The following is a 23,850-nucleotide window of genomic DNA, read 5'->3' as shown; positions in this document are numbered from 1 at the left end:
AAAATATAACGATAAATCAAACAGAGGAGTTCAGGTTTTACAGTATCGCGTTGAAACTTATTCTTGAACCATCATCTTCATACCAGGCACCTATCACAACGCTTCAGAAATTTACGAGTAGATTGGAGCAGAGCTAAACAGATCCCATCTTTAAAAATAAAAAATAACAGATCCCATATTTGAAAATAGTAAACGAACGCCCATTGACACAAATTATTAGAAGATGTAATAAAAAAATACTTTAAAAAAATTTAAAAAAACCACGTTATTCTTGTGGACTAAAAAGTAGAAAATATATTATGGCTCGCCCCAAAAAACGTGTGTCGGGCAGATTTATTAAAACGGATACGCATGGACGTACGTATCGATTAATTTGTTTATAATAGTGATAAATACGCCTGGAAACGTGCAACAAATTATTGATTATTGTATTGTCATCGGGAGCTGAGCTTCCCTAAAAGTTTCAGAGCGCTAGCTAGCGGGAAAGTTGGTGAAATATCGATTGCAAGATTTGATCATCACAAACAGACAGACAGACGGACACGAAAGCGAGCTAAGAAAAACGTGGTAAAAATGAAGCCAACAGCAAGACCAAACGTCGAGACCAACAAGACCTCAACGTGTGAGGCTAGACAAGCTGCTGCGTTACTTCTTCGTAACGACAACAATATGAATAAATTTGTGAACGCCGAAATTATTTTTGTTTCCCTACAAAGTATGTGCAAGTAAGATATACAGTACGGAAATAATTTTTTCATCTTATACCAGCGAGATTTTGATTGGATTCACAATTTTGAAGATTGTTAATGGGGTCTGTTACCGCACGATAAAAAAAAAATAAAAAATATGATTTTTAATTAGATAGTAAATGCTGAAACGCGGAGTTTGTCTCCTGCAAGACTTGCTACGTATAGGCAAACTTAATTTGGTGTGCCAGTGGTCAATTGATGAATAATTTGGTGTGCCAGTGGTTAATTGCTGACCAGTTTGACCGTACACTCGTGAATGGACTGACGACATCAGCAGCGCGTAGCACTAGAGGGGCGGCATGGCGTGAGCAGCGCTAGATTGCGCCCCCCACGGCAGCGCTAAGCTGCCTATTCTGAGCCTGGAAACGAGCCTGTCTCTGTCATCACACTTCGCATCACTTATCCTTCAACTTCAAGCAGCAATTCTATTCTGGCAGCAATATATTTTTTATTACATTTAATGTAAACATCATTCATTACTGTAGATCAACTCCTGGACTCCAATGGAGATCAACTTCTGGACCTTTGAATGACCGCGGATAAGGCAAAACTCAAATTTATGAGAAGGTAGAATAAGTACATTTTGTCATCCTGATTGCGTTTAAGGTGAAGAATGGATTTGACAAAGGAAAAATAACAACCACAATAACTTGAGACATGAATGCATAAAAACATAGAAATGAATATCTTCCAGTTCATCTAATCCAATTTAGATAAAACTAGATCAAATCGAGAAACTAATTTCATTGAGTAACATGCGGGATGAAAAGAAGACATCAGCCACGAGGAAGGTTAAACTAAAGCGTATTATTAAATGGAACTTTTATTAGAATGTTATGATTGACGACGATGAATTTCTACATTCGTGCCGTTGAAGACGAGTAAATAGGAAAATAACAGCCATTGCAGACAGAAATAATAGTAAAGCTCTTCACTATATAGGTTCAAGCGTCACACGATTGCTGGGTTAGCTCAGCGCACAGACAACAATGGATAATTTATTAAATTCAATTTACAAAAGATGTCCAAAAATAACTTGCATTTTGGATACTTTATTTATATTTGAATTCAATTTTTAAACATAAAGATTCCGAAACGTGAGGTCAAGAGAAAAATATTGACGGCCTGCCTATGTTCTATGGGGTAAACTGCGACCTTTGTGGCGCCTCATTCTCCATGCAATTGGCTTCTCGTCTTCATGTCTAAGGGTACCCACACAGTGAAAGCAGGTTGCTAGCGTGCTGGTTACCTGCTGAGGCTGGCGCCTGAAATTGAAATAAATAGGCCTGGCGCTGGCCTATTCGTACAGGTTTTCACTGTGAACAGGTTTTCACACTGTTCCTATGTTCATTCTTGTGGCAGGTTGCCCGCACGGGCAAACCTGCTTTCAATGTTGTGTGGGTACCCTAAAGTAAGAATACTGCAGAAATAGAGTACAGAATAAATTGAAGTCAAAAGCTCAAAAGGAACCTACATGAAAACCCACATATGAAACGCGCAAAATTATCTCCCTATAGTAACAAAATAAAATATTTAAAATTAATGAAAAGGTTCAAAAAATTTATTAATAATAACCGAGTATATGTATCAAAACAAACTTATTACAGGACTTCGAAGAAAGTTCAGCAAAGAAGCAAGGACTGTCCATATTTGAGCTCAAGCAGCATCAGTTGTATAATTATGCGGCACAATCCAGCTCTTAATTGCAGCTGAATTGTTATCCCTAAATTGGAATAGGAAGCCCAAAACGCTTGGTCTTACCTTCACCTCTCTAATTGTCTAAAGCGACGAGTAAGAAGCTAACACAATCAAGTTAACGAATCGCCTACCGATGGTAACTTTTCTCACGAGACCATTGAGTATCTTAAGAAATGACGATTGTCATGTATCTGCAGACAAAAATCATGAGACTTATTGTATATATAGTCAACGAGCCCCGCATGCGACGTCGAATATACGTATATATGTATGTGGAAACATCCATGCTTAAGTTAAGAGTGATGCCGCACTAGCAGCGTAACACTAAACGCCGTACACAAGAAATCTAGCGTTCATGGTCGTGTCGCTTGAACCCTAGAGGTTTAGAGGAGTTTTGAGCTCATACGCCCATGAGAGCAGAAGACACTCCGTCCAAGTATATTAAACCCTAGAGGTTTTAATGAATTTTTAGCCCCCACGCCCATAAGGGCAGAAGACAATCCGTCTAAGTAGGTGTACTAAAACCTAGAGGTTTAGATGAATTTTTAGCCCATACGCCCATGAGAGCAGAAGACAATCCGTCTAAGCATATTAAACCCTAGAGGTTTTAACGAGTTTTTAGCCCATACGTCCATGAGAGCAGAAGACAATCCGTCTAAGTATATTTTATGAAGCGCTTGAAGTGCTCGGATGTGTGCAGAGCAGCAGCAGCATCCGGCTTGAAGATAATCGCTGATGCCGAGCAGGGAGCTCAGGCTAGGATGTGGCCGAGATAGTGGAGACGGTGTTGTACCTGCGACTTCTCCAGGGTATCGGAGGCCCTCGCAGCTTAGAGCAAAAACAATGCATACAATAGGCGTTGACGTTACAGAAATATTATTATTATATAACTGATTGTGTATGAAATCAAAATTACGGGAATGCCATCAACAAATTGTAGATTAAGACCAAATTTTCCCGGTATTTTTCGAAATTTCAACATAGAGACAAGTTCAAAAAAGACTTAATATAAACACAATTTTAAAAACATACGTATGCATAGAAAATTGTGATTCTCTATAATAGTGTCATGATCGTGAGAAATATATATGCGAGTAGAGAATTTCATCCTAAAAAGTCAAATAATGGCAAGAATTTTTTAGGAAGTGAGTACGAAGCAGCAGAACGAAAGCTAAATGAGGAGACATAAAAGAATAAACGAGAGAAAAAAAAACGAGATAAAGTAAGTTGTACAGGCAAGAAGCGGTCCAAAAAGCGAAAGCAGGTACACGAATTATTGCATTGCCATCAGGTTATCTCTGCGATGCCTGGGACAGTTATCATACTTGAAAATCATATTATTCTGCATCTCGTCATCCGAATCGTGTCTTCCCAAAACGTGATAATTTTAAAATCAATGTATCCTAATTAAGTGAAGTCTTGTTTCAAGCCACATTTAGCATGACACATGCTGAATGTGTCATGTGTCATATCTTAAATCGAAAAGGCACTTTAGTGTTTGTTTCCGAATAAAATTTACATTTCCGGGGCCCGAATAGCATTTCGATTTTTGAATTACAATCATCCTCCACTTTTTCAAAATCTCACGATTCCACCGTAAACAATGAAATTTCAGACCCAGGTGACATCATGATAATTAAGACGAGCATACATCGTAAATACGCGTCCAAAGAGCCCCTTTTAGCGCATTTTCTCATTTATGGAAAAAGGCGCTATTGTGCTCGTCATGTCCGTCTGTCCGTCAGTCTGTCTGTCCGTCCGTGACCACGTTTTCGTCGACGAGAAAATGCGCTCTCTGTCACTCACTGCAGTGAGTACCGAGTTATATTTTTTACCGTCTATAATGCTTCAAAACACAAACTTGGACAAATATAATACAGTTATCGCTGGCCACATACCAGTGATTCAAAACTCAACTATGCTGTATCCAGGATACACGCCACCAAGTGTGCTCCCAGGCAGCTGAGCATAATGTGGTGAGAGCTTGCGGGAACACGCGCGTCTCTGCCGTGCTGAGGTAATGTTGCGAGTTGTACATACGGTGACAGTGACGCGCGTGTTGTGCTACACTGTAACAGTGCAGCACAACACATCATCCAGCGGCCACACTGTAACAGTAACTTGATCACAACATCAAGCGGCTACACTGTAACAGTGTAGCCGCTGTGTGCGAATGTCGTGTTACAGAATCACAGCGTGTGTTGTGCTACACTGTAACAGTGCAGCCGCTGTGTCTAATGTCGTGACACACGGTGACAGTGACGCGTGTGTTGTGCTACACTGTAACAGTGCAGCCGCTGTGTGCTAATGTCGTGACACACGGTGACAGTGACGCGTGTGCTGTGCTACACTGTAACAGTGCAGCCGCTGTGTCTAATGTCGTGACACACAGTGACTGTGACGCGTGTGTTGAACTGTAACAGTACAGCCTCTGTGCTAATGTTGTGTTACAAGGTCACAGCGTACGCTGTAGTACACTGTAACCACTTGCCACGTGAGTGCTGTACTCAACCGTTCTATAACGCGGACGCAAGATGTCGCCAAGCTGCGTTGCACGGTTAGTTGCAACTGGACTATAACACTTCAACTGCCCACAGCTTTTCATCTTACTGCCAACGACAAGCATTCGTTTAGAATGGAGTGCCTTAATTTCTGACGACGTCAAAACATCCCTAATTAGAATTATTAGGATGAATTATATTAGAAAAAAACTAATTAGCGCGCATATTCTAAATTATAAACAATAATCCCTCAAGTTTCCAAAAATAACTGTAAAGTCTCTTTAACATTTGTGAAAATGAATATTTTCTCGCGTGGGCAGCATATAACAAACTCCTCTACCGCATTTCAGAATAAGTAACTAGGGTTTGAAGGACGTATTTCAAGATATCGTCACACGTTCCCGCGTATAGGTGATATCAACGCAGGTCAAGTTCAATCTTAAGTTGAACCATAAGTATATTGTACTGTCGAGACAATTGACATTGACAGTACAGGTAAAAGCAGGATAGGAAAAATTATATATTTTCAAAATTCTGCTCGAAGGTGGTATAGGCAATCATTCTTACAGCGTTTTGAAAGTAAACCCCAAATAAATTTTAAATTTCGTCGACTGCTCTTGGTACCATTGTATGGTTTACCTCATACAGACATGCAATCAATAAGAACGATCATAAGTAGCCAGAGTAAATGCTAAATCAATTGAATTTTTTTTCAACTGCTCTTGGTACAATCGTAGGTTCACCTCATAAAGACATGCAATTAACAAGAACGATCATAAGTAGCCAGAGTAAACGCTAAATCAATTGAATTTTCTTTCCAACTGCCCCTGGTACAATTGCAGGTTAAATTAATAAGAAGGACCATACGTAGCCAGAGTAAACTCTAAATAGTCTAAATCAATAGAATTTTTCAACTGCCCCTGGTACAATTGCAGGTTAAATTAATAAGAAGGATCATACGTAGCCAGAGTTGAAGGACAAATCCATTAGTTGGTATGGTATAGGAGTGTAGGACGCTAGTAAGGCTATTACCGTGACACAGCAGCATACGCGGTGTGGGCGAAGACAGCGTCAGGTAGCGCACCTTACGCTACTCAAGGACAGCTATCATGTTTCGCAGCCAACAACGCTTAGCTCTTTATAATGCGATCCCAGCTACGCAACGGGCTCTCTAACTAACTGCTCTCTAACTAACTCTCTAAATGCTCTCTAAGTAACAGCTAGCAAGAAATAAATCAGCCGCACAATTATTTGTTGTTGCTTTAAAAAAATTTTCATGAGCACGATTATTTGAAATATATTTGAATCCATGCAAATGAATTTGAAACAACGTATCTTAAGAGTTGCTTTAGTTAAAAAAACGTCAGTGTTGTTTCAACGCTAGATGCTTAGTGGGTTATTTTAACCATAATAAACTTATTTTTAGGAGATAAAAAATAACTCAATGAAATTAAGTTTGGGATATCACACGGATTTATGAGAGAAAATACGAGGCCCATAGCTTCAAGAAATGGCATTTTTGAACTCGACTAATTAATAATATTAATTTTTATTAATTAATAAAAATAACGGCTAAGTTCGCAATGCTCAGTCATGTGTGTAGCACCTCATACAAGCAGCCGTTTCAATTGCGTGGGTTGAAATTAAAGGTCAAACTTTAGGAAGTTGATTCAGACTTTGGTTGCCAGCGGCCTAGGCAAACAATGCGTGTGGGCATTGCAGTGTACTCAAGCCTCGAGAACTAAATAGGTGAGCAGAACTACTTATTTCAGGTGAAATTTATAAACAATTGTGACGGAATACTCATGCTGTTCATACGGCCAAACCACCGATCTTAAACGAATCGTGCTCTCGGCCCGCGCTATATTTTGAACATAATCCGGATGCATACGACTTGATCGAATAATACTTCACAGTTCCTTCCTATCTTCTGGTGCAACTCAATTATTATCAACAACGTCATCTACTTCAAAGATAATCTCTAAGATATATAATTGAAAATCAAGTTGCAAGTTGTTGACATATCTTTTTTAAACGATTGACATCACAAAATCAAATCAATTAAGAATAAGAATCCAATCTTAAACGGGCCACAAATATTGCTGATAAGAAATTTATTTCCACAGAGCTAAATCAACACAAAAATGCCAATTACAAAAAATACCGTTTGCTGAAGACAAAACGTACACGTTCCGACATTCCTATATGTACACAATCATGTTCATTAACACAATATACTCGCACGGATGAAAATAATCCCGAAAGGCTTGTATGACTTATCGGTATGTTCGATAAATACGTTTCAATATAAATAAACATATTGATAATTTCGCTTCAAATTAATCTCTCCGCAGATGTGCATAAATTAATGAAAGTTTTGCCTTTAATGCAATCTTCAATTGTGATTACAGCTGCTGCATTGAAAAAATTCTACGCGAACCTCCACACAGCAAATCGCATGAAGTAGGTAGCTAGTATAATAATTTTCGTTTGAGGAACGAAAACAATCTAATTAGAGCTCGGAGTTTTAGGCTGTTTGCTTTTAACATGTTGAAAGCTCTATTTGATCTTTGGATTGTTTCTTCCTCGAATTTAATCGTATCAGTAATATAAGACTGCAACTTAGAAATAAAAAGATTCAATCTGATGACAGGTCAAGAAGTGACGATACTGCGCAGCAGATTGCGCAACTTGTTCATGGTGGACGTGACTGAAAATTATGTTGAAAATTTGGCCATAAATATCACTGATAAGCTCAAAATTTAGATAGTACATGACATCGTGTCTGTTTCGCGGGAATGTTAAAAAAATATAACTCAGTACTCACTGCAGTGAGTGACAGAGAGCGCATTTTCTCGTAGACGAAAACATGAAGTCACGGACGGACAGACAGACGGACGGATAGACGGACAGACAGACGGACGGACATGGCGAGCACAATAGTACATTTTTTCATAAATGAGAAAATGCGCTAAAAATACTTCGTTCGGCATGATTATCCCAAGAAAGCAAAAGTCAATTGATTGTTAATCTCATCCACAACACGACTCGATTTCTCGCCAATTTTCTTCAGAATTCAGTGACGATTTATGTCTCTATATAGCATCGTAAGGTTACTTGATTGAATCTGTTCAACAGTGAAAACTACGCAATACTATATCAACGAACTTGGCGACTAAATCATCATAGATCTAATCGCAGCAGGAAGAGTAACAAACTAGGCCAGAGTGTTCCCAACTACCGTGGTGACGTCCAAGTCTTCAGTTGAGTACATAGCTCGGACATGGCGATGGCTTATACGACTAAGAACATATCCATGGCAAGTGAATTAAATGGACACTTCACCCCGGCACAGACACGTATTTTGGAAGTAATTAAAAGTTTATAACGGAATAGTCAAGACGATGTCAGTGGATAAAATAATGAATTCAAGGAACGAGCAGTACTTGCATAAAACATGGAATTAAATCAAGTGTTGGGAAATGGATGTTGAATATTTGAAGAAGTGCGGCCACGATCACGTAAAGCAAGCGTGCTAATCACAGCTTCCTGAATAACAGACTCTTAAATCGCTTACGTTGAAGCATATACGAGTAGCGCTACACTGCACGAGGTTACACAGAGGAGAAGGCTCTAGTGAAGAGAGTACAAGTCAGGTCTTGTGCTGGGCAAGATAAGGGAGCAATGGAGGAGCTACAGCCTTACTGCAATTAGCCTGCACCTCACACGCCCAGAGCTGCATGCTGCACTTCATGGATAGCGCAGCAATTGAATCAACTAAATTCTCTTATTTTTGCATAGGCTACATAATTTATGCGCAAAGAAAGTTTGTAAAAAATAAGCCTAAATAACTGTTTGTTGGACTTGATGATGTATCGAACCTTCGAACTGAAGTACAGTCTGCGCTCAACAATTTCATCAAGAAAAATGTCAGATTTTAACTAGATTATGATTTAATTAAAGAATAAATATGTGTTATTAACAGCATTTAGCAAGAAAAGTTTAGATGCGCTTCTGATCTTAGTTAATCTGTACCTACTCAATAATACGCGCTTAATTGAACGAGCATCGAACACACGCGATGGGCTAACAGGAAGATCTAAGTAAAATCGCTGATTTAATATTTGAAATATTGCATAGAAGTAAAATTTTAAAGTCAAATCGCTGGTTTTACTTATATTTGATATATTGCATGAATTTTTTTTTGTAATGGCGCAGCTCGCCAGATTTTTTACAACGGATCCGCTGACCGCTGTTGACCTTCAGAAATCTTTTCAGTTGCCATTTTTACCTTTTAACGATAGTCCGCGGTAAGATCCATTGCAACATTTAGTTCTCTTTAATCAAGAATTTATGCCAAATTCTAATACCTCGTTGTAATTCTGTTGAATAATAAGGAAGGTAATATAATATAATGTATATAATATAAGGTATATATAATATATATAAGGTATATATATAATATATAATATATAATATATAATATAAGGTATATATAATATAAGGTAATAAGGTAATTCTGTTGAATAGCTGAAGTAAAAATAAACATTAAAATTTATTGTCGACTTCACAAATCCGTACATTATGTATGCATATCTTGGGCGTATAAGATTTGCATTTTCTATATGATTATTCCCATATTATTATTTAGAAAATACACAGCTTGATTTACAAAGATTGTAGTTCCCATATGATTATTTAGCCTCATTTATAATCCAGGCGACAATTTATTCGTATCTTCCCTGTATTTATTACGTATCTGTTGAATTTCCATTATGTGAGCAGTAATTATTTATTTTCATATTTTTTTTTATTTATTTTTTTTATTTTTTTTTTTTTATTTATTTATTTTCATATTTTTTTATTTTCATATTTATTTTCAGGTTTTTTTTTTGTGCCTCCTGAAATTTATCGTTCCTGAAATTCCACCATTCATATTTATCTGTACACTGTTAGAAAAATTACCGTTAACGGTATTACCGGCGTTTCAGTGGCCGGTCGGCACGTGAAAAGAAACACCGTGTCGCCGTTTTTATTCTAATTTTACACTAGAAATCCGTAAAACATCTGATAAAAGCGTCGAAACTGTTTATTTTCACGGGGCGACCGGCCACTAGAATGCCAGTCACTATACTTTATACCCGTGCAGCTGTAGGTTTAAATCCACTTCTCAGCTATCACTGGTCTTTTATTTAGTGATGACACATGTTGGAAGTTCGCCGCAATCTCGTACGAGTTTTGTACATATTTTCATTATACATTTGAAACTGATATGAATATAAAAAGTTATGCTTCGTAGCATATTACATACCTAGGTATATTATTACTTATTCGTAACCTCTGAGCGTGATGATGCATCTCAGTAAATTTTTCTTCAATATTTACTTCAGCAAATTCAGTTATTCTTCAATTTCTTCAGTAAATTTTTCTTCAATTGCTCAGATTTTAGCTGTATTAACTAATAATACTCAACCTAGCCATGTACCTATTTTATTAGAATTATAGTTTTTATAATAGACTAGCAAATCAACCTGACGTTGCCTGGAATAGATAACAACTGTGAATGAAAAATACTGTTATTTCGAATTCGATCATCCGACAGAATCCGTTTCAGAATTTGAAACCAAATTAATTTTAAACGGTATATAATGCCGGTTAAACCCCACGTTCAACGTTGAACATTTAAATCCAGTATTCAACGTTTGAACTTTATTAGAGATTCAACTTTCAAACATTAAATTGAACAAAAAAGTTCAATGTGTGCTAAATTAAGATGGGCTTTTTCGTGCCTCGAGCGCTGTCAGCAAAGATCGTTCCCACAGCATCCTCGCACAAAGCTATGTTCTGCATATTAACCTCATGTTACGGAACCATAATCTGTGTTTTATTTTGGAGTTCACGATGTATTTTCTACATACACTTTCCTAGCCAAGTAAATCATAGCTAACTTGTTAAAGGAAGGATGAAATGCACAAAGAATAAGTGTTGTGACAGGCAGTGGGAGTTCAGCTGATGTCTGCACAATCCAGATAAATCAAAGTCATTCAGAATCTTACAAGATTCACAAGAAAGCCTGTACTGATATAGTTCGACCAAGATTGAAAAGATTTTCTTGAACGACAAAGTTCAAGAAAAAATTTAAAGTTCAAGAAAATTTATTAGAAATCGTTCTTTAATTTTAATCATAAATCTTCACACTCCATTATAAACATAACAAATCAGAGCTTCCTCCTAGAGTCAATGCACAAGGAATAAAAATGAAGTCGATTTACAGGCGCAATAAAATTAAAGTGATTTCCTTCATGACGTCATCATCTGCACAGCGTTCAGTTTTACACCAACGACGGGCAAACAAAAAGTTAATTGATAAAAAAGTTACTAGATTAAGTTACAAAAGAAAAGTTATTGATTATATATTGACAAAAAGTTAATTGATAATTAAAGAGAATGTATAAAGTGCCACAGAGGCAGTAGTAGCGCCCATCTGGTTGCGGTAGAGCTGCCCACAGGTCCGGCTGCCCATTACCAGTGCCCGTATAAGCATGGGGGTCGATGATGCACATCGTTCACAAGACATTGTGGCGCGCTCACTATTTTATAGGCTGCGTAGAGATGAATGGCATGAGGGTGTAGCCACGATAGCAACAACCATACATGGCGAGTGCCACTCACGGCACTATCGGCTGTGACAGGCGCTCTCAGCAAGCTGGCCTCCATACTGGCCAATAAAAACAACTAAGTTCTGCATAAGTCATCTTCGTAGAGTAACAACAATCAGCCAAGTTACTGGATAAAACTAGAGTAATATCGCGTACTAATAGAACTCAATTTCACTCCAATAAAAACAACTAAGTTCTGCACAAGTCATCTTCGTAGAGTAACAACAATCAGCCATGTTACTGGACAAAACTAGAGTAATATCGCGTACTAATAGAACTCAATTTCACTCCAATAAAAACAACTAAGTTCTGCACAAGTCATCTTCGTAGAGTAACAACAATCAGCCATGTTACTGGACAAAACTAGAGTAATATCGCGTTCTAATAGAACTCAATTTCACTCCAATAAAAACACCTAAGTTCTGCACAAGTCATCTTCGTAGAGTAACAACAATCAGCCATGTTACTGGATAAAATATCAAGGGTAATATCGCGTTCTAATAGAACTCCATTTCACTCCAATAAAAACAACTAAGTTCTGCACAAGTCATCTTCGTAGAGTAACAACAATCAGCCATGTTACTGGATAAAACTAGAGTAATATCTCTAGAGTAATATCGCGTACTAATAGAACTCAATTTCACTCCAATAAAAACAACCAAGTTCTGCACAAGTCATCTTCGTAGAGTAACAACAATCAGTCATGTTACTGGATAAAATATCAAGAGTAATATCGCGTAGTACTAATAGAACTCAGCACAAATCATCTTCGTAGAGTAACAACAATCAGCCATGTTACTGGATAAAACTAGAGTAATATCGCGTTCGAATAGAACTCAATTTCACTTTCACAACGGGCGTCAGGAATCAGGATAAACGTCCTGCAACTGAAGGATGGCCGCAACATTCTATATTGGTACAGCCGTGTTGACTTATCTTCAGGGTGCGATGAATTGAATGTAGGAAATAATATTTCGTGATACTACAAGAATTAAAAGAAGATCATCCCCTGTGTGTGTTCAGATAGCCGTCTATGTTCAAATTCTTAAAATTAATTTGCCCGATTTATTCCACAAATATTTGATTGGCATAAAAGAATTTTCTGACGTACAAGGACAACAAGATCGACATTATAAAGTAGTTTCAGCCACACCAAGCTCATAACATCGATTGGAGTTTTTCTCTATTTTAGCCATGGCGGAGCGCTGTTTTACACACAACTGGCCGGTTACTATTTAAATTTAAAAAGGGATTCACAAGGAGGTTATAAACAAAACTTTTAGAACTTACATTTTTAACAGAGTCGACGAACCGATTTCTACTACTACAACTGCATGGATGGGATGCATTCATGAATAATTTTCAGAATTATTCGGAGCTGATATTGTGCAAATCTCTCCTGCCGCTATCAGTGTTGAATTATATAGGGAAAAGCAATGGTATATAAGTTTTAGTCGAGATATTCGACCATGCCATGATATGCTGTGCGCGATACTATATTCATTAAGATTTTGAAGGCTAAATCTACATGCTACCACATTTTGTTTCTTGATTAGATTATTGATATAATTAAGAGTATATTTTTCATCATTACAACGCTCAGATCCGCAGGTGCTACTTCCAATAGTGATGCAATAGTCGGCATCTGGTGCGGGTGCTAGAGTTGCATGTATACGCCGTCTCACACACACAAGAATAAAGTTAATTACCATCACCCGCACACACGTACACGACCCGCATTGTTGCATTCGAGGCAGGAGAGGAAGCCGCGAGCAGAGGAAGTATATCAATAACAGAGGAGCAGTGAGTCACAATACGCTTGAAATAAATGCTTCACCAGGCCGCGAGACAAACTCCAGGGGCCATACTTTCAAAACTCGCTAAGTTAACATAAGTACTTATGCTCTATTTTCTTGTCTATGATTGGTGGAATTGGCTTGAAAGGCCGTCAATGATTGGCTGATGAACTTACGATCTTTTAACTTTTTTTGAAAGTATAGGCCCAGGTCAACAAGAGAAGATGTGTCTTGGAGAAGAGCGGCCGTCGTTGAGGCTGAGAGTTTTTAGGATGTTCTAAAGCTCGCCACTTTGTCGCCCACGAAAATAATTTAGTTCAACGTAGAGGAATTTTAGCTAAATTACAATTTATTATTAGCTAAAATTAAATTAATAATTAATTATTAAGTTATCACGAAAAGAAATTCGTTTAAACGTGGAGGAATATCAGCTAAATTAAAATTCATAGTTATCACGAAAAGAAGTTCATGCAATTGTAGAGGAATTTTAGCTAAATTACAATTCACAGTGATCACGAAAACAAATTTGTTTAACCGTAGAGGAATTTCAGCTAAATTACAATTCATAGTGATCACGAAAACAAATTTGTTTAATTGTAAAGGATTGTTAGCCAAATTACAATTCACAGTGATCACGAAAACAAATTCGTTTAATTGTAAAGGAATTTTAGCAAAATTACAATTCACAGTGATCACGAAAACAAATTCGTTTAATTGTAAAGGAATGTTAGCTAAATTACAATTCACAGTGAAATGCATGGCTGGCATGATTTACATGTCAATTTATTATAACAATTTCTCGACCCTAATTTAGAAAAGTTCCGAGTTGACCTTCAAGTATCATTAATTTGAATGGTTTAGACATCTAACAATAATAAAATCAATACGATCCCTGCTGTGTTTGGAGCAGTTTTTAAACATATGAAACGTTTACGTTTTAGGCAAACATGCTATGCAGTTAATGCTTAATCTTCATCTAAAACAATACCTTTATGAGACATTTAAATAGACACAACTTTTTTGAAAACTCTGAACGGTGGTAAAACCTATCAGATTAAACGCTTGTTCCAATATTCTCAACTTTTGTAAGTCGTTCACAGAACTCATCCTGCTTTCTCACTACTTCTACTATTTTATTCATGTTGTCGTCTGCCCGTAAAAGCCAACGGATATTTCCTTTACGAATATGAGTAAAGGAAATAGTAGAGAGTTAGTATTCTCTACTATTTAGTTAGTATTCTTCACTACTATTCTTCTCTACTATTTACTATTCTTCTCTACTATTTAGTTAGTATTCTCTACTATTCTCTACTATTTATTTAGAGAGTTAGTATTATGAGTTAGTATTCTTGAAAAGTTCGTCGGCGAAGCAGTGTGTATGGCAAGAGTTGGCCTTAGGAAAGTTTCTTTGGTTAGCAACAATGCAGGGTGCGGGCAGTGGAGGCGATTTGAGTATTCTTGAAAAGTTCGTCGGAGAAGCAGTGTGTATGGTAAGAGCCTTGGGAAAGTTTCTTTGGACAGCAACAATGCAGGGTGCGGGCAGTGGGGTCAGCAATGAGGCAGCATCCGGCCGCCTCCATGAGGGTGTCTACTCTCACAGCTCGCGTCTCCAGCCATCTAGTGAACCGGCATGCTTTGAACCACGACAAAATAACAAAATTGCATGATCCTTCTGTAATACTCTACGTCCATTTATTATCATTCATAGCTATGGGGAATGAATTTACATTTTTTTAAAGGTTGCCTGAGCGTAAGAGCGAGGCCACTTTTAAACTCGGCACTAATCTTGTTCTTATTTTTTGTACTTCAAATGGTAAAATTATGGTTATAAATATTCGAAATTCCTTCAATATAGGTACTTTAATCCATTGTTGGGAGGCTTGAAAGCGACGCGGCACATGAACAAAATCATTGAATTACGTTGGTGTTTCGCTCTTAATACAGGGTGCGGCGTGGGAACTTACTCTTTTAAAAAAATCACAAAGTAAAAAGTATTAAAGATAGCGTTTTAATTCTTTCTTTTTTACAAAGAGCTACATTTAAAGTTTCGTTGGGTTTACTTACAAGTTTAATTCTTGAATATTACATCTTGTAGGTGACCTCCATGCTGACCACTGCATGGTCGCAACTGAACTGAGTGGACGAAAAACTTCATAGCCCGCGCACCATATTGCGCATGGCGCCACCTTCCTAGGACTAATGGCCGCCACGTGGCGCGCAATTCAAATAAGTAAGTTCCCGCGCCGCACCCTGTACTCAAGGAATTGATGTTAACACCATCACCAGCAACCACAGATCTGATCACCAGCATCAACAGATCTGAAGTATTGGCGTGTGTGACAACCAACAACAGCAAATGACGGCCTGGAAGCCAGCACCAGCAGCAAATACAGGTCTGATCACCAGAGCTAATAGTAGCGTGTGATCACCACGTTGCAACCGTTTTTCATCACTCTAGCCTTTATCATCCGCAGTTAAAGGTAGACAAGGAGAAAGTGTGGCAGGTGGTATTTCGTGGCCAGCTGAGAGCAGCATGAGTCAGCCGGTAGCGTGTTGCCAGCGTGAGGGAGCGCCGCGTGTTGCCGGCGTGAGGGAGCGCCGCGTGTTGCCAGCGTGAGGGAGCGCCGCGTGTTGCCTGCGTGAGGGAGCGCCGCNGGGGTGGCTCTTGCTTTGCTTGGACCAGCTCATACTAATCGCCCTGCCGAGCCATGCTCGATGCGGTAGCTGAGACCCGGCAAGGCGGGCGGCAGTCGTGACACAAGCAGAATGGAGTTACACAAGGAACGAGTTATCGCACGACCATTCCAGCAGATGGTGATTGCACAAACCTGGATCCAATCTAGATGGAAATAATGAATTAATAACAGACTCATTTAGGTACCTGCGCCCAACATAAGTTTTCCCGACCAGACATTCAGAATAATGTCTCCTTCGATACCATATACGTATAGCTGAACCGGGATATAAAATGTTTTCATTTGATAACGTTCAGTCTTATGCATTCAATTATAGCATGCGTTCGGTGTATGTAAACATGGCATGATCAGCACACGTCAAACATGGCACAAACTCATATTTGCAGTGCATATGTCACGGTCATTGGCAACACCTCACAATATTCGCTCTTGCGAGCCACGTGCTGATATTCCAACGCATCTTCAGCTTATAAGCAACACAGAAAAATTATACTCCGTTAACATTACGACTGGCAACATCAAGGTATGAACAAAGTAGCGAACTCGCATTCGTTGTTCCGTCCTGAATGCCAGACCTGTTAAAGGGCGGGTCAGCGAGGTGGTCTGCTGCTGCTACTGCTGCTGCTGCTGCTGCTGTTGTTGGCTTTGAAGTGTCTCATGAAATTCATCAGCAGCATCGCCTACTGCTGCTGCTCAGCTTGACGATCCAACAATTGCATTTTTGTACTGCGCAACTAATGTCATTGAAGTGGCTGGCGTAACAAAGGCACACGACGCTACAAGTCAGTGCGTGATCAAACCCGTCGACACCACGCACCCTCTGACCTCTCACCGCTTCTCGTGGTGCTCATGCTGATCTCGGTATGTCTTTTCGGGAAAAAATTGCCGGGCACTAAACGCACAATTCATTTGAATGGAGTTTCTTCATGAAATAAATAATTTTAGAAGCACATTCCCTACCACAGTGTATACAGTTCAAGTCATATAAATGATGAAGAAAATAATTCAACATCACACAACATATGACAAGCAGAGAGCTATGAATGCTTAATTGTTGTAGAAACTAAACTAATACAAGTAACAAAAACTAATACAAGTACATCGAAGCGCGACGTGCGAATTTAAAAACAAATTGTAGTGATGTAAGAATGGTTTGTACAAGAAATGAGCTCCAAGAACAGGAGGTGCAGGAGGGCGATAAGTGAAAGATTCGTCGCGTGAGGGACTTCATTACCGGCAGAACAGCAGGTGACGGAAGCGAGGGGAAACAGGAATGAGGGGAAACAGCAGAAATGAGGGGAAACAGGAATAAGGAGGACAGCAGACAAGGGGAAACAGGAATGAGGGGAACAGCAGACAAGGGGAAACAGGAATGAGGGGAAACAGGAATGAGGGGAACAGCAGACAAGGGGAATGTAGACACAGCAATGTAGAGGGGAGCAGCAGGTAAGCAAATTATGGAATACTGGGAGTGGCAAGAGAAAAACAGAAATGAAGAGGTCAGCAGGCAAGTGAAAGTAGAATAAGGAAGCAGCTGGTGAGAAATACATGAATAAGAACAACGAGCAGGAGAAGGCAGAAACAGGAAGAGCAGAAGGCCGTGAAAAGGAGACATTACGAAGACAGCAGGCATAGCAAGACAGAAATAAAACGAGCAGGCGTAGCATGACAGAAATAAAACGAGCAGGCATAGCATGACAGAAATAAAACGAGCAGGCATAGCATGACAGAAATAAAACGAGCAGGCATAGCATGACAGAAATAAAACGAGCAGGCATAGCAAGGCAGAAATAAAACGAGCAGGCAGAGGAATGCAGGAATAAGATCAGCAGGCAGGAATAAGGGGAGCAGCAGGCAGGAATAAGGGGAGCAGCAGGCAGGAATAAGGGGAGCAGCAGGCAGGAATAAGATCAGCAGGCAGGAATAAGGGGAGCAGCAGGCAGGAATAAGGGGAGCAGCAGGCAGGAATAAGGGGAGCAGCAGGCAGGAATAAGATCAGCAGGCAGGAATAAGGGGAGCAGCAGGCAGGAATAAGGGGAGCAGCAGGCAGGAATAAGGGGAGCAGCAGGCAGGAATAAGATCAGCAGGCAGGAATAAGGGGAGCAGCAGGCAGGAATAAGGGGAGCAGCAGGCAGGAATANGCTGTCTCTTATACACATCTAGATGTGTATAAGAGACAGCCGTAGGCCTGTCGCCGATTTTTAACATCGCAGAACATTCACAGCATTTTGCGGATCTCGAACTCGCAACTCACAACTACAATTCTGCTGTGCTTAACCGCCCGGCCTCCTCGCCGATTCTGACCAGAAACTGGCATAAACCACAATGATGTCACCAAAACCGGCGGCTATTAATTGTTTGAGCCACGTCGTCATAGAGATGCCAGAAGGATTTTGACGATTATGTGGATGGTATTTTAAAAGTTGCAGTATAAATACGGTAATGTAGATGGCATTTAAAAATTACAGTACAAATACGGTATGGGAATTCTACCGAGAAGCCTTTTGATAAAATAACTGGTAGCATGCCACGTACGAGGCAATGAGCGATGTCTTCTGCAGCGTCATTAAATTCAACATTACACTAAAAGTGTTCAAGTTGGACGTTTAAACAGCAGCTAGTGAACGGTGCTACGCAAGACGCTGCTACAAAGAAGCGCAGTCCACATCATTGAATGTATTCACAGGGTGAGTGATAATAAATGAAGAGTTGGGACGTAGAAAAAGCCGTAATTATACGTTATGAAGATGAAACACTCACAATGAAGCAGCAGCTTATGAAGCAGCAGCCAGTGAAACACTTACAATGAAGCAGCAGCTTATGAAGCAGCAGCCAGTGAAACACTTACAATGAAGCAGCAGCTTATGAAACACTTACAATGAAGCAGCAGCTAGTGAAGCAGCAGCTTATGAAGCAGCAGTTAGTGAAGCAGCAGCTTATGAAGCAGCAGCTTATNAATTATTCATTCATACATGAGGATAATTATTCATTCATACATGAGGATAATTATTCATTCATACATAGGATAATTATTCATTCATACATGAGGATAATTATTCATTCATACATGAGGATAATTATTCATTCATACATGGGATAATTATTCATTCATACATGAGGATAATTATTCATTCATACATGGGATAATTATTCATACGACAATAATTCGACATAACATTCCAAGGGCGTTTCAGCCTACGTACCATTCACACATATCTCGTCATGATGTAACGTGCTTGTGTTATAATTCTAAGAAACTTAGGGTGAAGACAGTTGTGCTTTACATAAAAATGTATTTTCTTATACTAGTAAGTAAAAGATTAATGAGCTTAGACGCTGGTCATTGAATGATTGCATCATGTAGGCACAGCTCATCGAGTGCGTCAAGTCTTCTCATCGCCAAAATTACTGGGCAAGCGCAGAATTAATTTCCATCATGAATAATAGATCCAAGTGATGATAGACAGTTCAAGAAATTGCCTATACCTGAGGCCTGAGAGGTCAACTATCAATACCTTCTTTCTTTCCCAGCAAAATTACACTTCGTATAATGGAACAAAAATTGGAATGTGTCAGAAGGGGCTGGAATTCATTTACAAAGTACCGTACTATAAATGACATCGTAAATCGCTCAATCAATCTTTAGAGCGATTTAACGACAATGTACAAATGAAGCCAAAAATGTCGACAACCGCGCAGCTTGCCCCAAGCGTAGAAATAATTAGTAATTATGTTGAGGTACGCCGCCTACATTGCCGCGTGGACCTCACATAGGACAATTATACAACAAATTGTTTGAACGATAAAATTAAAAAATTAGAAAAAAGTAGGATATAAGCAAAGTAATTTTAAATTTTGTTCGTCGCGTTAGGAGTGCATGGTTCCAACAGCCCATATGTTCCAATGAAAATGTTGCGTATCTAGACAGTGCCTCTATACGGAAAAAGGCCAGAAGAAAATCACACGAGATGAGAGTGTTGCTGTTGTCTCTGAGAACAAATAGAATATCATGAGGACACACATGACATCATAAATCATAAATCGCTCAATCAATATTTGGAGCGATTTAACGACAATAGACAAATTGAGCCAAAAATTTCAACAAATTGCGAATTTCTATCGGGAGCTGCCGCCATCGGTCGCACGCCCACACCTCGCAATGATTGTTCGCATGTCTGTCGTTCGATCACTGCAGCCAATCAATGAACCTAAATCAATTTAGGACTGTAAGACAGCAGGACACGTGGGCTCGTCCAATACTTCAGTGAATGGCTAGGACGGTAGCCTGGCTGGCTGGAGTGATTTCGAAATTAAACGGCGAACACGAAAATTGTTGCATAAAATAGCCTGAAAGAAGTGCGCGTTTTTTTTTCAATTTACATAGCCAAATGCAGGCGTAAAGAAAATCGTATTACTTCGCTAAAATGTGCCTATATTTGCATATATTTGTTGTTTTTTTCGTCTCAAAATAGTTTTTCCAAAATGAATGACAACAATATTGGACAAGACAAGACATGTACCAGAAAAAATACCGAGACGAAGAAGAGAAAAATGTTTCGTATTATAGTTATAAATGGGGGCAAATATTATATCCTGAAATTTAAAAATTGTATCCCGGTTCCCGGTTGGTATAAAAGGCCTTAAGACAGATGGATATAAAATGAGGTATAAAATAAAGATCCGAGATACTCCATTACGATACAAGACTAAGCGAGACGGCGTGACATACGACCTATGCTATGCATTTAAAAGCATAATACATAGACGGCCATTCTAAACGCGCACATTAGGGATTAAAAAGTTGGTCCCTTGATTGATTATCAAAGGGCAGTGGAGCGGATTAGGCGACATTTGGCTGCTAACACTAGGCGGCGGTTACGTTACCATGGTTGAACTAGTATAAGGTTGACCCATCAGAAGCCCATTTTTGCGGATGTAGCTCGTTTTTCGCCCGTGACGTCACTGATCTCAGTGACGTCACGGGCATTAACCAATCACGGAAATACGATCAAACCAGTCGACCAATCCGTCATGGGAATGACGGGTTTGTTTACGTTTCTCGATTTACGTGACGTAAGAAGAAAGCCTGAACTGAAAGACGGAACTTCTCGTGGGTCAACCTTATATAGTTAAACCATGTACGTCACTGGGCAGACTTGGCTGGGTATGGCAGACAGAATAATTATGCTGTTAGGCCTTTTTCGCATAACGTATCACATTTGACGGGTTATAAGTATTAAAATCACTCGACTGCTCAAATCGCAAGTTTATCAAAAATTTAAAAGCAAGGAAAATAGCCAGAAAATTCACCATTTCTTAAAAATGAAAACGTTTCGGAGAATGGAGCTGGTATCCGAAACGTTTTCCTTTTTAAGGAATTGTGAATTTTCAGGGTATTTTCTTTGCTTTTAAATTGATTTGACGCGTTACATTGCGGTCTAGAGTCAGTTGCGGATTTCTAAAGAGATAATAAAATTGTTTTAATTTTTATCGCTAATAAAGACTTAACATTCAGGTTCGTCTCGCTTCCAATAAAGAATGATGAGCCACAGATACGAAAATGTCAATCACCAAAAGCTCAAAGGTGACCAATTATTCGGGGTTGCTCCGCAATAGCCAACACCACAAGCGCCAACAAGCTTCATAAAGGCAATAGTTCGCCTGGAAATGCAGCACAATCATGTCACCTTTAGAAGGGGAGCAGTGCGGCATAAGGCAATAACAGCGGCGGTTAATGGCCCGTCCCAGCAGGACGTCCCCGGGGCCCTCGTCCCCTGCCCGTCCCAGCAAGACGTCCCCTGGGCCCTCGTCCCCTGCCTGTCCCAGCAAGACGTCGCCGGGGCCCTCGTCCCCTGCCTGTCCCAGCAAGACGTCCCCGGGTCCTTCGTCCCCTGTCTGTCCCAGCACGACGTCCCCGGGGCCCTCGTCCCCTGCCTGTCCCAGCAAGACGTCCCCGGGTGGGCCTTCGTCCCCTGCCTGTCCCAGCAAGACGTCCCCGGGGCCCTCGTCCCCTGCATGTCCCAGCAAGACGTCCCCGGGGCCTTCGTCCCCTGCATGTCCCAGCAAGACGTCCCCGGGGCCTTCGTCCCCTGCATGTCCCAGCAAGACGTCCCCTACCTTCGTCCCCTGCCTGTCCCAGCAAGACGTCCCCGGGGCCTTCGTCCCCTGCCTGTCCCAGCAAGAGGTCCCCGGGACCATCGTCCCCTGCCCGTCCCAGCAAGACGTCCCCGGGGCCCTCGTCCCCTGCCTGTCCCATCAAGACGTCCCCGGGGCCTTTGTCCCCTGCCTGTCCCAGCAAGAGGTCCCCGGGGCCCTCGTCCCCTGCCTGTCCCAGCAAGACGTTCGTCCCCTGCCTGTCCCAGCAAGAGGTCCCCGGGGCCCTCGTCTCCTGCCTGTCCCAGCAAGACGTCCCCGGGGCCTTCGTCCCCTGCATGTCCCAGCAAGACGTCCCCTGCCTTCGTCCCCTTATCACGCGGGGTTTGGCGTCACGCAGGCCATGACGGCTGGTGGGCGAGTGTTGAGACGATAGGCTCGTGTTGGCTCGCTTGTCGGACGTGTCAAATCGCACGAAATTTTTTAGACCACGCCGTAGTATTATGTAATGCAAGTCGTAATATGTAGCGGTGTTATGATACGTATGCATAGCATGTATACGTATGCATAGCATGTATACGTATGTATAGTATGTATACGTATGCATAGAATGCATGCTATGTATACGTATGTATAGCATGCAGTTTCAAATAACGAATAGTTTTCCTCGAATTGACATGTCGTAGGAGCATAATATACTAAGGAGGAGGAGGAGAGGACATCATTCCTAAGGATACTAAGGAGGAGGAGAGGACTTTCTCCATGCAGCAGATGATTGGCAGGCAAAAAACGAAATTCAAGTTTCGTTCAGCAATTCACTAAACATAATTCAGCGCTGATTTACGACTAAGGTTACGACATGAATATACTTAAGAACGCTGACTAACTTTAGACTTTACCTCTCTTGCCTCGATAAGCAATAAAAAGTATTTGTAATCTTGGACCCATGTCACGGATCCCGTTCAAGGCTAAGTAAGAACTGCATGCAATATTTGTTCTGTCTTGTCATGTCAGCTAAGACGCCCAGACATTAAACTAACTAAAAAATATAACTCAGTACCGGTATCTACTCACTGCAGTGAGTGACAGAGAGCGCATTTTCTCGTCGACGAAAACTTGAAGTCACGGACGCACAGACAGACGGACAGACAGACGGACGGACAGATGGACATGGCGAGCACAATAGTGCATTTTTTTCATAAATTAGAAAATGCGCTAAAAATATAACTCAGTACCTACTCACTGCAGTGAGTGACTGAGAGCGCATTTTCTCGTCGACGAAAACATGAAGTCCCGGACGGACAGACAGACGGACGGACAGATGGACATGGCGAGCACAATAGTGCATTTTTTTCATAAATGAGAAAATGCGCTAAAAAGCAGGCGCTGTTATATTCATTGTTTTATTGATGCCAGTGAGCGAGGGGTGAAGACAGACGGTCGCGGCCACGCCCTTGACGCGCGCACTCAGCGGCCGTAGACGAACTACTGGAAGACCTATTGTTGACAGCGAGTAATAAGGGGACTTAGGGGAGATGAATTGTTTCCAGAACTAATGTGTTAATCTGATGAAACTCGTCAACATCCTCATCAACATCCCATCCTCATCCACATACATCGGATAACAGCGAGTAATAAGGGGAGATAAATTGTTTCCA

General features: G+C 40.4%; 1 protein-coding gene across 1 annotated transcript; it reads left to right on the top strand.

Annotated features, from left to right (window-relative positions):
* The first annotated feature begins 21,833 nt into the window (after positions 1-21,833).
* Positions 21,834-22,628, top strand: LOC108679296 (vegetative cell wall protein gp1-like). The gene has a single exon (XM_018167893.1). The coding sequence runs from the start codon at positions 21,834-21,836 to the stop codon at positions 22,626-22,628; it is 795 nt and encodes a 264-aa protein (XP_018023382.1).
* Positions 22,629-23,850: the final 1,222 nt, after the last annotated feature.

Source organism: Hyalella azteca, unplaced genomic scaffold, assembly GCF_000764305.2.
Source record: "Hyalella azteca isolate HAZT.00-mixed unplaced genomic scaffold, Hazt_2.0.2 contig442, whole genome shotgun sequence".
NCBI lineage: Eukaryota > Metazoa > Arthropoda > Malacostraca > Amphipoda > Hyalellidae > Hyalella > Hyalella azteca.
Note: the sequence above shows the minus strand (reverse complement) of the source record. Positions and strands in the feature narration are given on the sequence as shown.